The sequence below is a fragment of the Scyliorhinus torazame genome, chromosome 7 (genome assembly GCF_047496885.1).
Source record: "Scyliorhinus torazame isolate Kashiwa2021f chromosome 7, sScyTor2.1, whole genome shotgun sequence".
NCBI lineage: Eukaryota > Metazoa > Chordata > Chondrichthyes > Carcharhiniformes > Scyliorhinidae > Scyliorhinus > Scyliorhinus torazame.
Genome location: NC_092713.1, coordinates 247,511,127 through 247,530,266, shown reverse-complemented (window position 1 = coordinate 247,530,266; position 19,140 = coordinate 247,511,127). Strand labels below are relative to the sequence as shown.

Here is a 19,140-nt window from a genome sequence, read left to right as displayed (position 1 = left end):
TGTGCAAATGCCATACGGCCAGTGGCCCGGGGCCAGGATCAAACCCAGGTCCTCAGTGCTATGAGGCAGCAGTGCTAACCACTGTGCCACCATTGCGCCAAGCAATCAAATATCTTAAGTGGTCTATTTATTCCTTGGATGCAAGATCCTCTTTGTGGGAGGTCCTGTATTGATTTGTTGTGATGTGACTGACATTTCTAAATTAGACTGTCGATTCAAGGTCAGTCCTGAATTTTTCTGCTTAATTTATCTTTAATTTATTCAATGGTGTGAGTGTCATTGGCTAGGTGCAACATTTATTACCTATCCCTAATTGTCACTGAGAAAGTGGTGGGGAGCTGCCTCCTTGAACCGCTGCAGTTCATGAGGTGTAGGTACACCCACAGTGCTGTTAGGGAGGAAGTTCCAGCATTTTGGCCCAACGACAGTGAAGGAATGGCAACGTATTTCCAAGTCAGGGTGGTGAGCGGCTTGAAGGGGAATCTCCAAGTGTTGGTGTCACCGATGTGTCCATTTATCCTTCTGGAAGGTAGTGGTCAGGCATTTGGCAGGAGCTGTATCAAGAGGCTTGGTGAGTTCCTGCATTGCACTATGTACATGGTGCACACTGCTGCCACTGTGCATCAGCGGTGGAGGGTGTGAATGCTTGTGAATTGGTTTCGAACAAAGCTCGGTACAACATCGAGGGCCAAAGGGCCTGTTCTGTGCTGTACTGTTCTATGTTCTATGGGGTGACAATAAAGTGGACTGCTTTGTCTTGGACAGTGTTGAGCTTTTGAGTGTTATTGTTGGTGCTGCACTCATCCAGGCCAGTGGAGAGTATTCCATCACACCCTAACGTGTGCCTATGAACAGGCTTTGGGGAATCAGGAGGTGAGTTACTGGCCACAGGATTCCTAGCCTACGACTTGCTCTTGTAGCTACAGTATTTCCTTTTGAGAGAGAGCTGACTGGTGGTGGGTGGTGATTCAACCTGAGGGTCACCACACCTCGGGTGAATCGCAAAGTTGAGAAGGTGGGGACTTCATGGATAACCTCAGGGGGTAGGGGAACTAAACTTGCGCTGTTGGCATAGCTCTGCATCGCGAACCAACCTTACAGCCAACTGAGCTAACCAATCCCACAGTATTTGTATAGCTAATCTAGTTCGATTTCTGGTTAACTGTAGCCTCCAGAATGTTGATGGTGGGGGATTCAGCGATGCTAATGCCATTAAATGTCAAGGGACAATGTTTGGATTCTCTCTTGTTGGTGATGATTATAGCCTGGCGCTTGTATGGCACGAATGTTACTTGCCAGTTATCAGCACAAGCCTGTATATTGTCCAGGTCTTGTTGCATTTGGACATGGACTACTTAATGTCTAACCCTACATATTTAAAGGCCCCAGAAGCCTGACATTCAATCTTAATATCCTTCTTTATTTTAATGTATTGTCCATTGTCTAAATTTTGCAGAACCTCCCCTCAGAACATCAACAATGGGTATAATAAAGATGTCTGTTAGTTTCTCCTTGTGATACTAATATAACATTGCTGGGTTTGCCTTTAGCTGAGTACAACCCATTTTCAGCAGGATGGACCTAACTGAGAAATACCATTCCCATGACGGATCATTTAACCCATAAACAAGCCTGTCGAATTCCCAGTTTCCCTTCTATATTGCCAACTTCTTCAGGTGGTTTCAAAGGTACTTACCTTGAAATGTTTCACTCTGCAAAAATGCAGCTTTTAAATCAATCGATTTACATCCCCAGGAATATGTTACTAAAAGAGCTAAGAAAGTCTTCATGTCCACTTTTCTTCCAATGAGGAATCCACTCTAACATGTTGATCACCAAGTCCGTTTCGGAACCCCAAGCCACTAGCCTGGTCTTGGCCTTATACGTGCCATCAGGAAGTAAGTTTTCTGTACATATCAAGCTGTGTGATAAGGCTGGCTGTCCTCTCTCTGGTGTTTCAGTGTATACACCAAATTCTTTCCAACTTTCTAACTCATTTTGTTTGTCATCCTTGAACAATATGTTTTCTAATTTGTTAGTAGCCACTAAAAGTTCCCAACCATTAGAGTTTCTGACTTCCGATGGCGCGCGCGAACGGAGCGGTCTTGTTGGAGAGAGACTCCCACCAGTCTGAGACATTTCGGCGTTTTCCGAGGGTTACCCCGTTGTTTCGCATTTGGGATTTCTTCCGCCATTGGCGCCTGAGGGACGGGCGCCAGTTCGGGCCGGTTTGGAGCCGGTGGGGAGCCCCGTGGGCGGAGGAGCAGGGGCATTGAGCCCGAAGTGAGTGGCGGGGGCGGAGCTTGGCACGAGGCGAGGCCTGAATCCAGCACAAAGGTAGAGGGGGAGCAACGCACATTGGGGGGCCCCCGCTGGAAATGGATGTTTGGGATGTTTGGAGTCCGGTCCCAGTGGAAGAGATTTTTAAAATTTTTATTTGGGGAATTTTAAACTTTAAATTCTTTTAAATTTAAACATTTTTAAAAAATTATTTTTTTATTATTATTTATTTATTTTAAGGTTGAAGAAAGAAGGAGAAAAATACTAAGTGATTAAGGGATGCCAAAACCAGCTGTGAATAAGGGAGGAAACATGGGTTCACCGTCAAATGAGAGGACCAGTAAAAGCGCTGACAAGATGGCGGATGCCGGACCGCTTTCTTGGGCCGCACTACTTACAGTGGCAAGGATGACCGAGGTGACGGCTGTGAAGCTGGAGAAGCAGTTTGCGAGGCACATGGAGGCTTTGAGGACGGAGATGGCGTTTGCACTGAGATCATTGGTGGAGGAAGCAATCGCCCCGGTGAGGGTGGATGTGGCAAAGACATCGGCCGAGATGAGAGAACAAGGCGAAAAGATGAAGGAAGTGGAGGAGGCCGTGTCGCAGCACAGCAACCAGCTCACCTCGATGGGGGACGAGCTGCGGAGGATGGTGGAGGTCAACAGAGGACTCTGAGCAAAGCTCGAGGACTTGGAGAACTGCTCGAGGCGGCACAATCTGAGAACAGTGGGCTTGCCCGAAGGGGCAGAGGGCTCAAGGCCAACAGAGTACTTTGTAAGATGTTGGCAGAGTTGATGGGGGAGGGTGAAGGCCCCTCCTGGTATGAACTGGACCGAGCTCATCGGTCGTTAAGGCCGAAACCCAAAGTAAATGAGCCGCCAAGAGCTGTAATTATCTGTTTCCATAAATACCACGTGAAGGAGAAGATGTTAAGCTGGGCGAAGCAGAAGCGGGAGGTGCCGTGGGATGGTACTAGAGTTCGGATTTACCAGGACTTAATGGTGGAGTTGGCAAAGAGACGAGCAGCATTCGACCGAGTGGAGGAGGCACTGTACAACAAGGGGCTGCGATTTGGTATGGTGTAACCGGCAAAGCTGAGGGTGACGTACAACGCCAAAGATTTTTATTTTGAAACGGTGGAGGCGGCTGAGGCATACATGAAGGCAGAAGGCTTGGGACAGAAGTGAGGAGTGGAGCTTGAAGAGGGATCGGGGAGCTGGAAAATGTCTCAATGTTATAACTTTCTTTTCACTGACCTGTATTGTAACTTACTTGACTTCACATTGTCATAGAGTTTAAGTTTTTGTTTGGTTTGATTGGCATTTTTAATCCTTTTTTTTGTTGCAACTGTTACATATTATTTTATTGCATTGTATGGGTCAGATTGATTTTCTTTTTCTTCGGGGACTGGGTGGGAGGGGACAGTATGCCTTTTGGGGGGGGGGGGCACCCCCGCTTGCTCACTAAAGTCGGTTAGTGAACGGAGATGAGGTGAGAGGAGGGCTGCAGACATTGGAGCCTGGTTAGCAGGTTTCGATGGGCGTACGAGGTGAGCAAGTGGATCGATACTGGGTGAGATTTTCTCGAGAGAAGTGCAGGAGGGGGTTCTGGGAGGCAGAAGTGGTTCGATGTTAATAATGGACAGGGACAGGTCAGGATCATGGGGCAGGGCCTGGTGGTATGATGATGGTGGATAAGAAGGGGGTGGGTGAGAGACCCCCCTGTTAGGATAGTCACGTGGAACGTGAGGGGTTTGGGAGGCCCAGTCAGGAGATCAAGGGTGCTTGCGCATCTTAAAAGTTTGAAAGCCAATGTAGCAATGCTGCAGGAGACTCACCTGAGAGTGAAGGATCAAGTGAGATTTAAAAGGGCTGGGTTAGTCATGTATTTCACTCTGGATTTGATGGAAGAGCTTGAGGGATAGCAATAATGGTCAGCAAAAGGGTACGCTTCCAGATGGAGAAGGTGGTTGCAGATAAGGGGGGTAGGTATGTGATTGTGACAGGGGCGCTGGAGGGGAAGCTAATGGCGCTGGTCAGTGTATATGGTCCCAATTGGGATGATGTGGGATTCGGGAAGAAGATGTGTGGGGCGATCCCTGACTTGGATACACACAAACTGATAGTGGGATCGAATTTTTCATGGTGGGGAAGGCGGTACTGGCTGGGGTTAAAGGGTCGGAGTACTCGGCAATTGTAATATCAGATCATGCTCCGTATTGGGTGGATATGGTACGAGAAGGGGGTGGTACAGAGACCAGGGTGGAAGTTAGATGTGGGACTGTTGGGGGACCGAGGGTTCTGTGACAAAATTGAAAAAGTAATCGAGTAATATGTAGGTTTCAACTGCACGGGGGAAGTGTTGAAGACGTTGTCTGGGAGGCTTTAAAGGCAGTGGTGAGGGGTGAGGTCATCTCGCTCAAGGCTAGGCTAGACAAAGAGGAGAGGTTTGAGTGTCAGAGGGTAATAGATGAGATGCTGGAGGGAGCTAGGAGTTATGCAGAAGATGGGGACCCAGCGAATTTGGAAAATAGGAAGGCACTCCAGGCGAACTTTGACCGACTATCTACCAAGAAGGCGGTATGCAAAATAGCCCCCCCTTCGGCCGGTTCGCACGCCCCGAACCACCCCACCACAGTGCCACAAGCCCCGAATAATGTCCCTCCTATCCGTGGATTGGCCCTCCCCCGACTGAGGCGGCACTGGACTGAGCCCGCAGCCACCACGCTGTGTTCCCGTGAGACCATGAGAGACCCACTCCATCAGGAACTCGGCCAGTCGGGGGTGGAGCATCGGGTGTGGGCCTCAGGCAATGGCCTGAGGCCGTGGATACGTGGTGTGGCGTACTCTCCGGGTATGCCGCTTTGGAAGGGTTGGAGCATCGCGAAAGTGGCGCCACCCTTGATTCTGTTGGGAATTTGGATTCTCTGGCCGTCGGCGAACGCGAATTCGGCGTTAGTGACCGGAGAGTCCAGCCCCTAGTCTCAGATATGGAGAATCCCGCCCCAAATTTACTGGGGAGCTGAACTCAGAGATCGGCCCGTTGTTTTGAAAGGGTGCCCAATCTCTAAGTGAACCTCTCCCACACACATGGGCATTACCCCACCCCAAGTGAGGACACCCCGCTATGGGGCCCCCCCTCTTCAGGCTCCCCCAAGCCCCCTTACAGCACCCACTCCCTTCCAGGATCCCCACCCATCATCCCCCAACCTCCCAAAGGCCCCCAGTTATCTGCCCTGCACATCCCCACCCTTCAAGCCCTCCTTCCACCCTCGTTCCATGGGCATGCCCTCCTCGCTCCTGACCCATGGCAGTGCCACCCTGGCACCTGGGCACTCTTGCACTCCCACCCTGGCACTCGGGCAGTGCTGCTGCTGACTTGGCAGTGCCAGTCAGGCATCTTGGCAGTGCCAGGATGGCAGTGCCAAGTGGAAGCTGGGCACTGTAAAGGTGCCCACGTTCCATAGGGAGGGTCAGGTAGCCACCCTGCTCTGACCCTGGCCACCCAGGGGTCTCCAACGGCCCGGGAGACCCCCTGGGTGCCGTTCTGCCTGGTCAACATTTGTGTGGACCAGTGCTGATTGGTGCCCTGTTCCAGCTTCGCTAGGTAGGCTGGTGGATCCCAGGAGGCCGCTGGATGCTGGGTAAGTTCGCCGAAGTTGGTTTAAAAACGGCTTCGGCATGCCGTTTGGTCCCGCCCTTTGTGGGCAGGACCCTGACTCGGAAACCTCGCAGGAGTTGGGTGAGTCTCCCTAGGCGTGAAGACTGTTGGGAAGCCCGCGAGAGGGCTCTCCTGGGATTTACGGCCGCACCGCTCTCAAGCGAGAGCGAAATGCGGCCGGTGGATTGCGCCCGTTGTTATTTTAAGGTTACGGCTTTTCCCCATTCTTGTTGTTTATTAAGTGCCAGGACATATTACAAGTTTGGAACATAGGAATTGGGAGAGAAGAAAAACAGGTCTATTTAGTTCACCATCTACAATCTTGGTAGCTTCTTGGTAAATGATAATGGTGTTGTTGCCTGACCGTGATAGTCAATATTGATTCAACAGTCCCTGACATGAGTTGACAAAATGCCCAATATGAGAAAGTTTTGGGGAGCATAGATACTTTCTGCTTGCATGCTTCACGCCCGTCACTTCTACCAGTGAAAATATGATCTGCCGGACTTAGGGGTGGGAATTCAATTCCAGGTCCAATCCACCGTTTTTAAAGTCTCCACAACTCCTTGAAAATCTGACCCAGTAGTAACCTATGTGCTCACCTGCCCACCTGAAATTGGTTTAAGGTTAAAATCTACCTGTTTCCTTCCAGCAGCCTTGGAGACAAAATGCAGGAGCATTGGTTGGTCACAAACCAGAACTAGCCTATTAGATTTTGTTCCATTTGGATGTTTGGCCTTAATTAGATTCATGTCATATGGGGCATGATCTATCAGGACGCAGCGAGGCTGGTAATTCTCGCAAGAGGCCTCTCACGAGATTTACCGGCCTCGTCACGTCTCGCAAGATCTAATGCGATCTTGCAACGTGTCATGATCTGGATCTCGTCCATTGAGGTCGGGACCCAGGTTTGAGCAGGTTTGAGCAGTTAGCCTCACTTGAATCTGTCTACACCTGATCCACCCAGTGCCCTAATGGCCTCATCTCAGAGACCCCGAGCAGGTGCCGTTTGACAATGGTTTCCACAAACATAGACCTGGTGTACTGGCACTTGGGATGTATCCCAAATGATCAGGGGCCCCTGGGTGGTTGGGCTATGGGCATGGTGGCACTATGGCATTCCCAATGCCACCTGGGCATCTTGGCACTGCCAGCCTGACACCCTGGCAATGCCTGCTGGGTGCCATGGTGCCATTCAAGCACTGCCAGGGTGCCAATGTGGCACTGCAAGGCTGACAGGAACATTGCCATGGTGCCAGGTTGGCATGCCAAGGTGCCCAGGTGGTATCATGCCTGTGCCAAGGATCGGGCCCGGGGGTGCCCTGCTCTTAAGAGGTGTGGTGCGGGGGCGGGCTCGATGACCCCTTATTGGTGAGTTGGGGCATTGGGGACCATGACACCATGGTGTGGGGTCTAGAGATTTTGTTTTTTTAATTTAGAGTACCCAATTTTTAGTTTTTCCAATGAAGGGGCAATTTTAGTGTGGCCAATCCACCGAGCCTGCACATCTTTGGGTTATGCGGGTGAAACCCACGCAAACACGGGGAGAATGTGCAAACTCCCAGAGCCGGGACCGGACCTGGGACCTCGGCGCCGTCAGACAGCAGTGCTAACCACTGTGCCACCATGCTGCCCGGTGTCTAGAGATTTTTAAATGGCACGCCAATCTCCTCCTGCACTAGCGAATGGAGCTCGTTAGTGCAGGAAATGAGGCTAAGCACGGCCTCGGTGGGGCGTCCCTTGCTGAGGCCCAGAAATGAAACAGAATCCTGTTTAATAGCGGATAGTTCTTGGCGCTACCAGTGTTGGAAACTACTGGCTAAGTGTGCTCGACACGGGACTCTGTTAAATTGTGCCTATAGTCTTTTCTAAGTGATTCAAATTGCACTTAATTTTTTGTTTTTATTTTCAAGATCTTGCTTTGTTGATATTCTGCTGTTATTTGTTTCAGATATTCAGTTTATTACTCTATCACAAAATATGTATTGTATTTCCTCTCATTATATTGATGGAGATTTCCATGCCTGTGGCCCTATACACTCTGGGGAGAAAGCATGTGGTGTCTGCCAGCACCATCGGGGCCTTCCATGTCCCGATGGACACCAAAGGAATTAGGGTGCTTTATTAACCCCTTTAATCACATTTTGATGTACTGTTTTAAGTTTCCTTTGTAATTTATTTTTGTTTAATGCAGAATTCCTCTAAGAAGCTGCCCCTCAGCTGCAAAACTTTAATTTGCCCCTTAATTAGTTTAGTTGGTTCAACCGAAAATAGTGTATACACTCAGTATATAGCTGAACGTTGACTCGTTAAATTGGACTATTCCTTTGAGGCTTTTTTCTGCTTTGCTCCACTGCAACTTTGTAGCAGTAATACATTTATGAAAGTAGGTTGTGATTTTCCTTTTCCTTTTATCATTTTAAATGATTTACCAGACAAAACATTGAAATGTTTTTCAAATTTATTTCTCCCGCTTTGAAATGTTTCATTTTCACAAAATAAACTTAAATGACAAGAAATTAGAAAATAAATAATTTACAAAGATCACTAGATTTGAAAATCATTGCAAAATGCAATATACACAATAGTAATTATAACTTTAGATTATCCAATTTCACAGTCAGTGACACTTGCCCACACGCTTTCTGTAGGCTTTTGCACTGGAACTTGCTTTGATTTAAAAATCCAGGATAAACAACTGTGCATCTCCTTAACAAACCAGATTAAAGTATCATGATGAGCAGTACAGAGTCTGAGCCAGGTGTATCAGTTAAGAATATTGAATTCAATGCCAATTGATGTACAGAAAGTGAAATAAAGAGAGGGAACTGAAGAAAAAATGAGAGAATGATAAAAAGACAGAAAGAAAAAGCGAAAGCCAACATTTAATTTAAATTTTATTTATTTCAAGTCCCAACAACAATTAAAAGCTAAAGGCATAAGACCCCACACATGTAAAAGCTAATTTTCAAAGCCAGAGAGGGTGTTTGGCAGTAATTAAGACTCATCACTCTACTGAGCATTTACTTACATAAGAGAAGACACCCCCGAGCATTTTATGGTGAATTTATTGGGTATCTATCACATAGGTATAGCAACCACATGTAGAACTACATTATTCAATACAAATTATCTTGGCAACATACTGGTATAATTAAGTCTCTGGAGCACTAGGGCAACGGACAGCAACCTCCTGATTTCTGTGTTCAACTGTGCCTGTTCATTTGGTGCAAGTTGCTGTCCGATTTACCTTTTAGTAACAGTCAGTGTAATAACAGCCGCACTATTACTTCTACTGTAAAATTCAGGCTGATGTCACAAAGTGAAATTTCAACTCATCTTTAAAGGAGAAATACCCTCCAGGTTTATGTTTCCTGGCTTATCTTGCCCAGGCATTCAGATATATTCTGCATTTATAGTTCAATATGATTATTTGAATGGTAACATCATTTTGTACAGATTAAACAAGTATACAACTCATCATAGTATATTTGGTGAAAACAGATAATTGGATTCCAGTTAGCTTTCAGAAAAAAATATAAGTTTGTTCAATGAATTTAAATAAAAAAATAAATTGAAGAAGTCTGTACAAGAATTCAGAAGGTTCTGGTACTTCCTTTGCTTTAGACAGTTCCCATGTTCAATACCCAAAACATGCTCTGAGAAATAATTAAAAATTTTTACAAACACTCACAGTGGAAAGATAAATGAAAATCATGATCATACTGTCTTCAAATATAAAACTAATTTCAACACACTTGCAAATAGTATATATTCACAGAATAAATGTTCAAGATTAATTTACTTAAATAAAGCATTTTACCTGCAAAACTACAAAGTTACATTTACAATTGAAACAATTTGGAAAAACTCTCTATCACTAAATGTGCAGAGTAATTGTCGTCATTAACTAAATCAATGTTACAGTTGAAATCACTTTGCAATTTATTTAACACTGCAATCATACTGCAAGCTTAACATTAAGTGCAAAGTTGTTCTGGATTTGCAATGATAATAAACTTGTGGGCTGCTAAGTTGACACCAAGACCAAAATGTCTCTGGCTCCAGTGTTAATTTGCATCCTGACTCCAAATTGCTTTTAGAAAATTGCAGCATTGTTGAGAAGTGAAATGACTGTGAATTGATGCTGCAATTATAATATCAATTTACCCTAAAACATCTTCCATGCTAATGCCACATTTGTACAAGATGCTATCCTTTCTGATTGCAAAAATTGAATGAACACCATTATCTAAAACTTGATAAACTGGATGATTTACAATTAATTCATTGTCATTTTCAGGGTGTAATACTTTTATTTCTTTGCAATTAACATAAAATGCAGGACTGTATACATTTTTCTGATGTCTTTCAAATGGATACTCTCGTTCAGCTCAGGTTTAATTGCCATGTGTAATGCTAAAACTAAGTAAGTATGTGACCGTTGAAATGATACAGGATACATTAAATCATGACTAGGTCTAAGAAGTGCTAATATCCCTCAACTCCTGGTATCATGTTGTGTTGGGTGCTCTGGATCCGTGGAACACATACAGGTCACCAACACTTGAAATAGTGCAACATACTCTGACTGTGGGTTAACATGATACTAGCTTTAACTAAGACCTTTGCCTTGTCCTAACCAGTCGATGCACTCAGCACATGGTGAATGTCTGTGCTGCAGGCTGTGAGCTCTGTCCTCCTAGCTAGCTGCAGCTCGAATGAGCGGGAACTCTGATGCCCCCTGTCTTTATAGTGCATGTGCTCTAACTGGTGATTAGCTGCGGTGTTGTGTGTGTTGATTGGTCTTGCTGTGTGTCCATCAGTGTGTGTGTCTGCACCATGATATACTGGTGTATATTATGACAGTAACCAGTTTAAAATTAAAATTGTGTGCAATGCCGGAATCAGAGACACAAAAACACAATTGGGCCACTGGTCACATAATTCCTGGAGAAATTTACACTAATAATCAATCTGGGATTTCCAATGTGGCAGTCCATAGCTGGACCAAGAGCTTAACCTGTCTGAATTTTAAATAGTGATTTCACCTTGTTAAAGTATCTATCTTCAAGTTACAATAATGGGTCATGAAATAAAATATTTAATTGCACAAAAGTTTATCACTGCCTAGACATAGATATATATATTGTTATACAACCAGGGAATGTTCTTTATTAATGAATTATGAAACAGCGGTCTCACCGCTGACAATGAGATTTCCCATTAAATCCACCCCATGCCATCAGGAAACCCGTGATGGGACTTTTCCTTCGGTGGGATTGGAAGATCCCGCCGGTGAGAAGTAGTGTTATTACAGCCGGAATTCTCCGTTTAGGAGACTAAGGGTGAGATCCTACGGCCTCTCTGCACCAGAAAAGCAGGTGACCAAGGCGCAGCGTGGCCATTAAAAGCTGGAAGACACTGCTCCCTGGGTCTTTCCGGGTTCGCAATGCCTTGTGGGATTCAATGCAATCTCGTGAGATGTTAAAATGTGAATCCCACCCACAAGGTACCAATTTGGGATTCAAGCCCTTAGCCTCAGACACCTGGGTCGGGTGAGTGCTGTTTGGCACTGATCCCCACAAACGGGGACCAGACAGAATGGCACTTGTGGGGGTTTCCAGTGGTTCAGAGGCCCCCAACTGCATTCTCTTTGGGAAAGGTGGTGCCCTGGCACTGCTGGTGTCACCTGGGTAGCCTGGCAGTGCCAGCTTGGCACCCTGGCAGTGACACCTGGGTGCCAGCCTGGCACTGTTAAGGTGCCCAAGTGGCATTGCCAACTAGCATCGGGTGCTTCCAGAGGGCCAGATTGACACTGCCAAGCTGGCACTTTTGCATGTGTGCGCTCAGGCTGGGGCTGCCTGGCATAGGTATTGGGAGGGAGTCCAAGGACCCTCCCTTATTGCATTCGGGCTGGGGAGGAGGTTGGGGATTCTTTCGGGGGCCTCGGAGATCGGGACGACATTTAAAAATGGAGGGCCGATCTCTCGCTACAATGAGGAGTTCTAGCGAGCGAGGCTCCCCACTGTAAAATCGGGGCTATATGTGGCCTTGGCCACGTATTTCCCGTTCAGGCCCCGTATTCAACGCGAGTGCCTAGAAACACGCGGCTAAACGTGCTCGCTCAGGGACCTTGTTACCTTTTTGGCCTATTTGTTGCCGCTGAGACTGAATTGTGTGCAATTCGCACTTCTGTTGGGGGAGCTATCGCGTATTGCGAGCAATTCCTGGCCCAGTGGGTGTTGTAATGCCTGGGGCAGGAGTTAGTGCAAAAGAGCCTGACAGCTGGAGCTGTTTTTAAGTGCTCCACTTATCACACACTCAATGCAGCCACCAAGATGGCACAGAGACCTGTACCCCGAGGTCGGGAGTCTGCGGTGGACCCACAGCTGCATGCCAGTGGGGAGCAGAGGGACACCTTCACACCCTCATCTCCAGGATGGGTCGCAGACTCAAGCCTGGATCCTGAACAGCACCTTGGAGGTAGTGGCAGAGGCATTCAGCACTGCCAGCCTCACCAGGAGGAGACAGTTGGTAATCTGTATGGGTGAGGGTCACTGGTGAGGCCTCTGCCCTGAGAGAGGCAGAGAACCAGGGTGGGTTCCAAAGGCCACGGTACAGGTGTCCTTTGGTAGGAGTGAACTCTGCTGATCCCCTGCTTCCTCTGTAGTGGGGCAGCAGTTCTGAGGAGTGCCAACAGCTGGTGGGCCCAATTGAGTCTGGCCCTTGATAAAACGGCCCTTTATTCCCTTGATAAAATAGCTGGGGTATGAGCCTGTGTGGGCTCCCAGATGACCAGAGGCTTTCTGAGCATTTAAAGGACACAGGCAGCATTCAGCACTGTGAGCAGCCAGGAGACTGCAAATACCACCAAAGATTGGCCTGGGTGGGCTCTCACATCACCAGAGGTTCTGTGAACATTCACAGGACACAATGAGCAATCAGCAGCGTGAGAAGCCAGGAGTCTGTAAGTAGCAGCAAAGAGGTGCATTTAAAACATACTGCAACAATGGTGGTCTGAGCCAGGGCACCCCGGGCCAGAGGGAGACACCCCGAGTCCACAGACTTGGCACCAAATTGTTCCCCTCTACTGCCCAGCCCAGGCAGCCTCCCCCTCTGCCACCTCCCAGCAAGCCCAACAATTAAAAAAAAAATTTAGTGTACCCAATTAATTTTTTCCAATTAAGGGCCAATTCACCTACTCTGCACATCTTTTGGGTTGTGGGGATGAAACCCATGCAAACACAGGGAGAATGTGCAAACTCCACATGGACAGTGACCCAGAGCCGGGATTGAACCTGGGACCTCGGCGCCGTGAGGCAGCAGCACTAACCACTGCGCCACCGTGCTGTCCTAAGCCCAACAATGTTTGAGGGTTTGCACTAATTTGTGTCCGTGAGACTTCTGCCTGAGAGGGGCGGAGCATCACGGAAGGGTTGAGCATGAAGTTTCCAAGCCGCTGATGGTATTGAAATCCATGCAAATATCGGTTTTGCGTGGATCAGCCGGCACAAACATCGATAACGTCACCAACGAGGGACTAGAGCATGGCGTCGGAATCAGCGCCAGCGCCGCAAAATTAAGAATCCGGGCCTACATATTTCAATGATCGTATTTGACTCTGAGCTCAATCATTACTACTTGGAACGTTCTCCAATCTGACTTACACAGTACTTACACATTATTCCTGGTTTCCTGTGTTGTTACCATGTGATTGTAAATTGCCAATGGCTTTTTTATTTCACCATAACCTTGCAGTTCAGCAGTAGGAAAATATGCTGTTATATCATTATCCACAGGAAACTGTAAACCTGCCGATATAAGACACAAATATAAGCTCAATTCATGTCTGCGCTGATAAAGAAATGCATTGTGACAAATTGTGAAATACTAAAAAATCAAGGGCAATAAAAATTATGGTCTAGCCAGCGATGCCCATGTTCCATTAAAGAATAAAATAAAGCACCTCAAACAACAACAGCAAATAAATTACATGAAAAAATTGTTGAGATACTGACGGAGAGTATCATGAGGATATTCACACATGGAAAGTTAAATCGTGTATTTATTCAACGGATCGGAGAGGTTGGGATTATTTTCCTCGGAACAAAGAAGACTTCTGGGTGACTTAATTGAGGTGTACAAAATTATGAGGGGGATGAGATAGGGTGGACAGGATAAAATTGTTTCCCTTGGTGGGGAATTCTAGAAGCAGGGACATAAATTCAAAATAAGTGGCAGAAGGTGTAGAGGGGACATAAGGAAAAATGTTTTTACGCAGAGGCTAGTGGGCTGCCCGAGTTGGTGGTGGAGGCAGAGACCCGAAACTCTTTCAAACGATACCTTAATCTGCACCTTAAGTGCTGTAAGCTACAGGGCTATGGACCGGGTGTAGGAAGGTGGGGTTAGAAAGGGCACTTGGGTGTCCTCAGGCTGGCATGGACAAGATGGGCCAAATTGTCTCCCTCTCTGCTGTAACTTCTCTCTGATTCTATGAACATAGACACACGTTTTCTAATTGAGCTCAAGACGGTTGGGAACCTCAGCTGTTTTTTTTTCCAATAATCAGGGGGAAATTAACCTCAATTTCTTGGACATATGTATTCACGGGGTTCACGCAAAGCTGGCCAATGGAATACATTGAGAGAGCAGTAACATGTTCACCCAGGGAAACAGGGAGCGTGGGGGGGTGGAGAGAAGTGAAAGACAGTGGTCAGGAATGAAGTGAAGAACACAGTTAACAATGGGAAACGGTCGGTAATGGAACAAAGAGATGGAAAGCCTGATGCAAGAGAGAGAGAGCTCCATTAGGTAAGAGAATCAGGGAGTGTGCAAAAAGAGAGTGGGCAATGAAAAAGGACAGAAGGGATATGCAAATATTATTGTGATTCGAGAAAGTGGGCGAGACTGTCCGGTGTCGTTTGTGGTGGGGCCTGTTGCGAGTGAGAGCGAAAAAGTTTGGCGTTCCAGCCAGAACTCCATTCACTTTCAGCAGCATCAGAAAATCCCAGCCATGAATGAGATAGGAAGATTTTGGCCAGTGTGAGAGAGGCAATAGACTGGGAGATTGTGAACATGTACAGCAAAACCACCCTTGAGCTTTCACAAATGGCAAAGTTCAGAGAAATCATACATTCACTTCAAGAATTAAAAAATGAGAAATTGGAACAGGGTCATAGTCACTACTGCACAAATGGTGCTTACATATCTTTACTGGGAGAAAGATTTCATAGAATTTACAGTGCAGAAGGAGGCCATTTGGCCCATCGAGTCTGCACCGGCTCTTGGAATTCATGTACAATCCATGCTATTTTACAGGTAAAACCAATGGACTCACCTGAAGCATTTTCACCTTTGTCTGGATATGAAGGTGCTTTGAAAAATCCAGGTCTTTTCAAAACGGTCATTCCTGAAAGTCAGTTAAAGCATCACTATTGTTACGAACATGCACGTCATACTTAGTATTTTGGTAAACCATTACTTCAGGTTTTGTTTATTCTTATCAGCCTGCTAAGAATAACACTTAGGGCTGGATTCTCCGGTCCCCGAGCCATGTGTTTCTCGGTGCTGTGCCGTTCACTGGAGGCGGGGTTCTCTCTTGAATGATGACATTCCAGCACCTTCTCTCCCCCCTCCCCCATAAAAAGTTCACCTTCATGTCACAAGGGGAAAACAATTATGACTGAAAAGAGCATTTGAATTTTATTGCCAATATAACAGGAACTCAGAAATTACAAGGGATTATCCTGATCTCTTGCTGTACTTTCAACAGGATTTTGTAAGAAACCCGAAACAAATGATCACATTCAGCTGCTTACACTGTTTTCCTCTGGCTCTTCCAGTCTCCCATCAGAGACCTGCTGCATAAATGAAGGCTGACAAAGTTCAAATTACATCAGTTTTAAAAAATGAAATTGATACATTATATTTGAGATATCAAAACAGGTCCAAAACTTGTACATATTCTCCTTCCCTGTGTCAGGCAGTCAGTATTGAGATGATTTTAGCTTTACAACTCAGTGAATATTTGAGAATAATTGGGAGGGATGCTCTGGTCTCCGACACTGAAATCGCGGGCGTCATTCTCCGACCCCCCGCCGGGTTGGAGAATCGCCGGGGGCTGCCGTGAATCCCGCCCCCGCCGGTTGCTGAAGTCTCTGGCACCGGATATTCGGCGGGGGCGGGAATCGAGCCGCGCCGGTTGGCGGGCCCCCCCACTCGATTCTCCGGCCCGGATGGGCCGAAGTCCCGCCGATAAATTGCCTGTCCCGCCGGCGTGGATTAAACCACCTTTTGAACAGCGGGACAAGGCGGCGTGGGCGGGCTCCGGGGTCCTGGGGAGGGCGCAGGGCGATCTGGCCCCGGGGGGTGCCCCACGGTGGCCTGGCCCGCGATCGGGGCCCACCGATCCGCGGGCAGGCCTGTGCCGTGGGGGCACTCTTTCCCTTCCGCCTCCACCACGGTCTCCACCATGGCGGAGGCGGAAGAGACTCCCTCCACTGCGCATGCGTGGGAAACTGTCAGCGGCCGCTGACGCTCCCGCGCATGTGCCGCCCGGGAATGTCATTTCCACGCCAGCCGGCGGGGCAACAAAGGCCGTTACTGCCAGCTGGCGGGGCGGAAATTCCTCCGGCGTCGTCCTAGCCCCTCAATGTTGGGTCTCGGCCCCCAAAGATGCGGAGCATTCCACACCTTTGGGGCGGCGCAATGCCCGTCTGATTGGCGCCATTTTGGGTGCCAGTCGGCGGACATCGCGCCGTTTCGGGAGAATTTCGCCCTGCGTTCGGCGATCGGCCGGGGAATCCCCGTTGGCTCCGCCCCTCCAAAATGGCGTACTCGGGGAGTATGCCGCATGCCATATGGACAGCCTCAGAATGTCACCTGAGGCACTCCCCTGATGCTCCGCCCTCAATTGGCCAAGTTCCCGACGGCGTGGGTCACTCATGCTATTTATTTTCAGGAACACGGCATGGTGACTGCGAACTGAGTCCAGCGGCGCCACAGTTAGGGGGGGGAGCCGATCCACGAGCAGGGGCCGGGCTTTAGTGGTGGCTGGGGGCACTGGTGGGGGGTGGTCCGGGGTGGCGAGCCAAAGGGGGCCACTATTTGGTAGACCGGGTCCACACGTGGCAGGCATCATAGTGCACGGCGTGGCCGCTGCAGGATGACGCCATGTGCATGCCCAGCCACGGATCCGGCAATTCTCCAGCCATATCCGCAGCTAGAGCCGGGGTCTCTACGCTGCGTGCCTGCTAGCCCCCCACCAGACGGAGGATCGGTGGAGTTTTTTCGGGCGTAAAACACCACTGTTCCCACGCCGGCGTCAACACTTAGTCTCAAAATCGGAAAATCCAGCCCATTGTCTCTTGAAAATTTAAACCGTGAAAATTCGTTAACTAGATTTCAAACATGGGTAGCATTTATTTTTTTACAAAACCTAAAACCATTGCTCGTGAATAAAAGTCTTAATTCAAAGATGGGTTACCCTTGATATCCATTTCCAACATTTTCAATTGGCACAGATAATCTCCCAATTCGTTCTTGCTGGATTTCCAGTGGTAGAAGCACATTTCCCTGTTTATTTAATTGTTCAGAATAATTAAAAAACCCAGTTTGACCCAAGAGAGCTAAACCATGTACGCAAAAACATACCTATGTCTGTCAATAATAATCTTTATTGTCACAGGTAGGTTTACATTAACACTGCAATGACATTACTGTGAAAAGCCCCTCATCACCACATTCCGGGGCCTGTTGGTGTACACTGAGGGAGAATTCAGAATGTCCAAATTACCTAACAGCATGTCTTTTGGGACTTGTGGGAGGAAACCGGAACACCCGGACGAAACCCACGCAGACACGGGGAGAACGTGCAGACTCCACACAGACAGTGACCCAAGCCGGGAATCGAACCTGGGACCCAGGCGCCGTGAAGCAACAGTGCTAACCATTGTACTACCAGGCCGCCCTGTGTGCAGGCTTCCAGCGATAGTAATTGGCCTTTCAGTCACATCCATCCACCTTTTAATTAATGCCTTTCCTTGGATTGCCACCTTTCCATGGTGGAGAGGCTTGAATGTTCCATTGATCCCGAGAGTAATGCCGTTGGGAGTCTTAAGTGCCTGGCAGGGTCACCCATAACAGTAAGACTGGAGAGGAGGGACCAGAAGAAGCACAACCCAAGACAAGTCCTCAGTGGCGGATTAGGTGAAAGATACCCGTATGGTATCAATGGCTGTGATGGTGATGAAGGCTGTAGCAGTCGGGAGATCCCCAGTCACCGAGGTTCCTTTGCCACTAGAACTGGACCTACCCTCTGTCAATGACCATGTGTCTGCCGATGTGCAACGGCATACTCACGTTAAAAGATGTCCCACACCAAGCGTCCCACACCAGGCGTCTACCTGGAGGAAACCAGCACACCCTCCACCCGGACAACCCCTGTGGCGATCGATGAGAGGTGACAGGACTTGACTGTGAGATCTGGAGGTCCCTCAATTTGGACTGGCTCATAGGCAATGGAGTTTGGTTCAGTCGTCTCGCTGTGTGGAGAGGAACAGGAGGGCGTTTCGGCAGCTTTCGTCACTGCTCACCCCGCATGGGGAAAGGTGCCCTAAAAAGAGTCTGTTCTGTCATCAACATGGCTGGAAAACCACATCCAACAATCTCATTTACCTGTGGTCAGAATATCAAAGTTAAACCAAATTTTGGAACCTGAAATGTACGAAACCTAATGAATAATGGGCAAAACAATCAAATGGAATGCAGAGCTGCCATTGTTGCCTGTGAACTCAGGCACTTCAACATTGATGTCGCTGACCTGCAAGAGACCCAAAGAGTAGGCGAAGGGCAGCTGAGGGAAGACGGCGGTGGTTATACCCTCTTCTGGAGAGGAAAACCTGAGGTTCAAACCAGAACACTTGAAATTAGTTTTGACATCAAGATCAAACACATCAACTCTCGGAGCTCCCTGTTGGCATCAACAAGTGCCTCATGACCCTCCATCTACAACCTGCCAAGAACCAGCAGGCAAAGGTTGTGAATGCCTGTGTCCCAACCCTTGATGCCAATGATAAGTCCAAAGAAGTTTTCTACTCCACCCTGGGCACCATACTCTCAAACATTCTGGAGGAAGATACGACCATCCTCCTTGGAGACTTCCACCCCAGGGTTGGAAAGAACTCCCAAGTCTGGAAT

The 19,140-nt window shown here is 47.9% G+C and overlaps 1 protein-coding gene across 1 annotated transcript in view; it reads right to left on the bottom strand.

Annotated features, from left to right (window-relative positions):
* Window positions 1-8,415: 8,415 nt before the first annotated feature.
* Window positions 8,416-19,140, bottom strand: part of LOC140427466 (nuclear factor NF-kappa-B p105 subunit-like) — a 117,351-nt gene continuing 106,626 nt past the window's right edge. The window contains exons 11-13 of the mRNA XM_072512988.1: window positions 15,281-15,352; window positions 13,622-13,754; window positions 8,416-9,599 (exon numbers count right to left, since the gene is read on the bottom strand). Coding sequence (XP_072369089.1) covers window positions 9,581-9,599; window positions 13,622-13,754; window positions 15,281-15,352 — 224 coding nt within the window. The 3' untranslated portion in view covers window positions 8,416-9,580. The remainder of the gene's footprint in view (window positions 9,600-13,621; window positions 13,755-15,280; window positions 15,353-19,140) is intronic.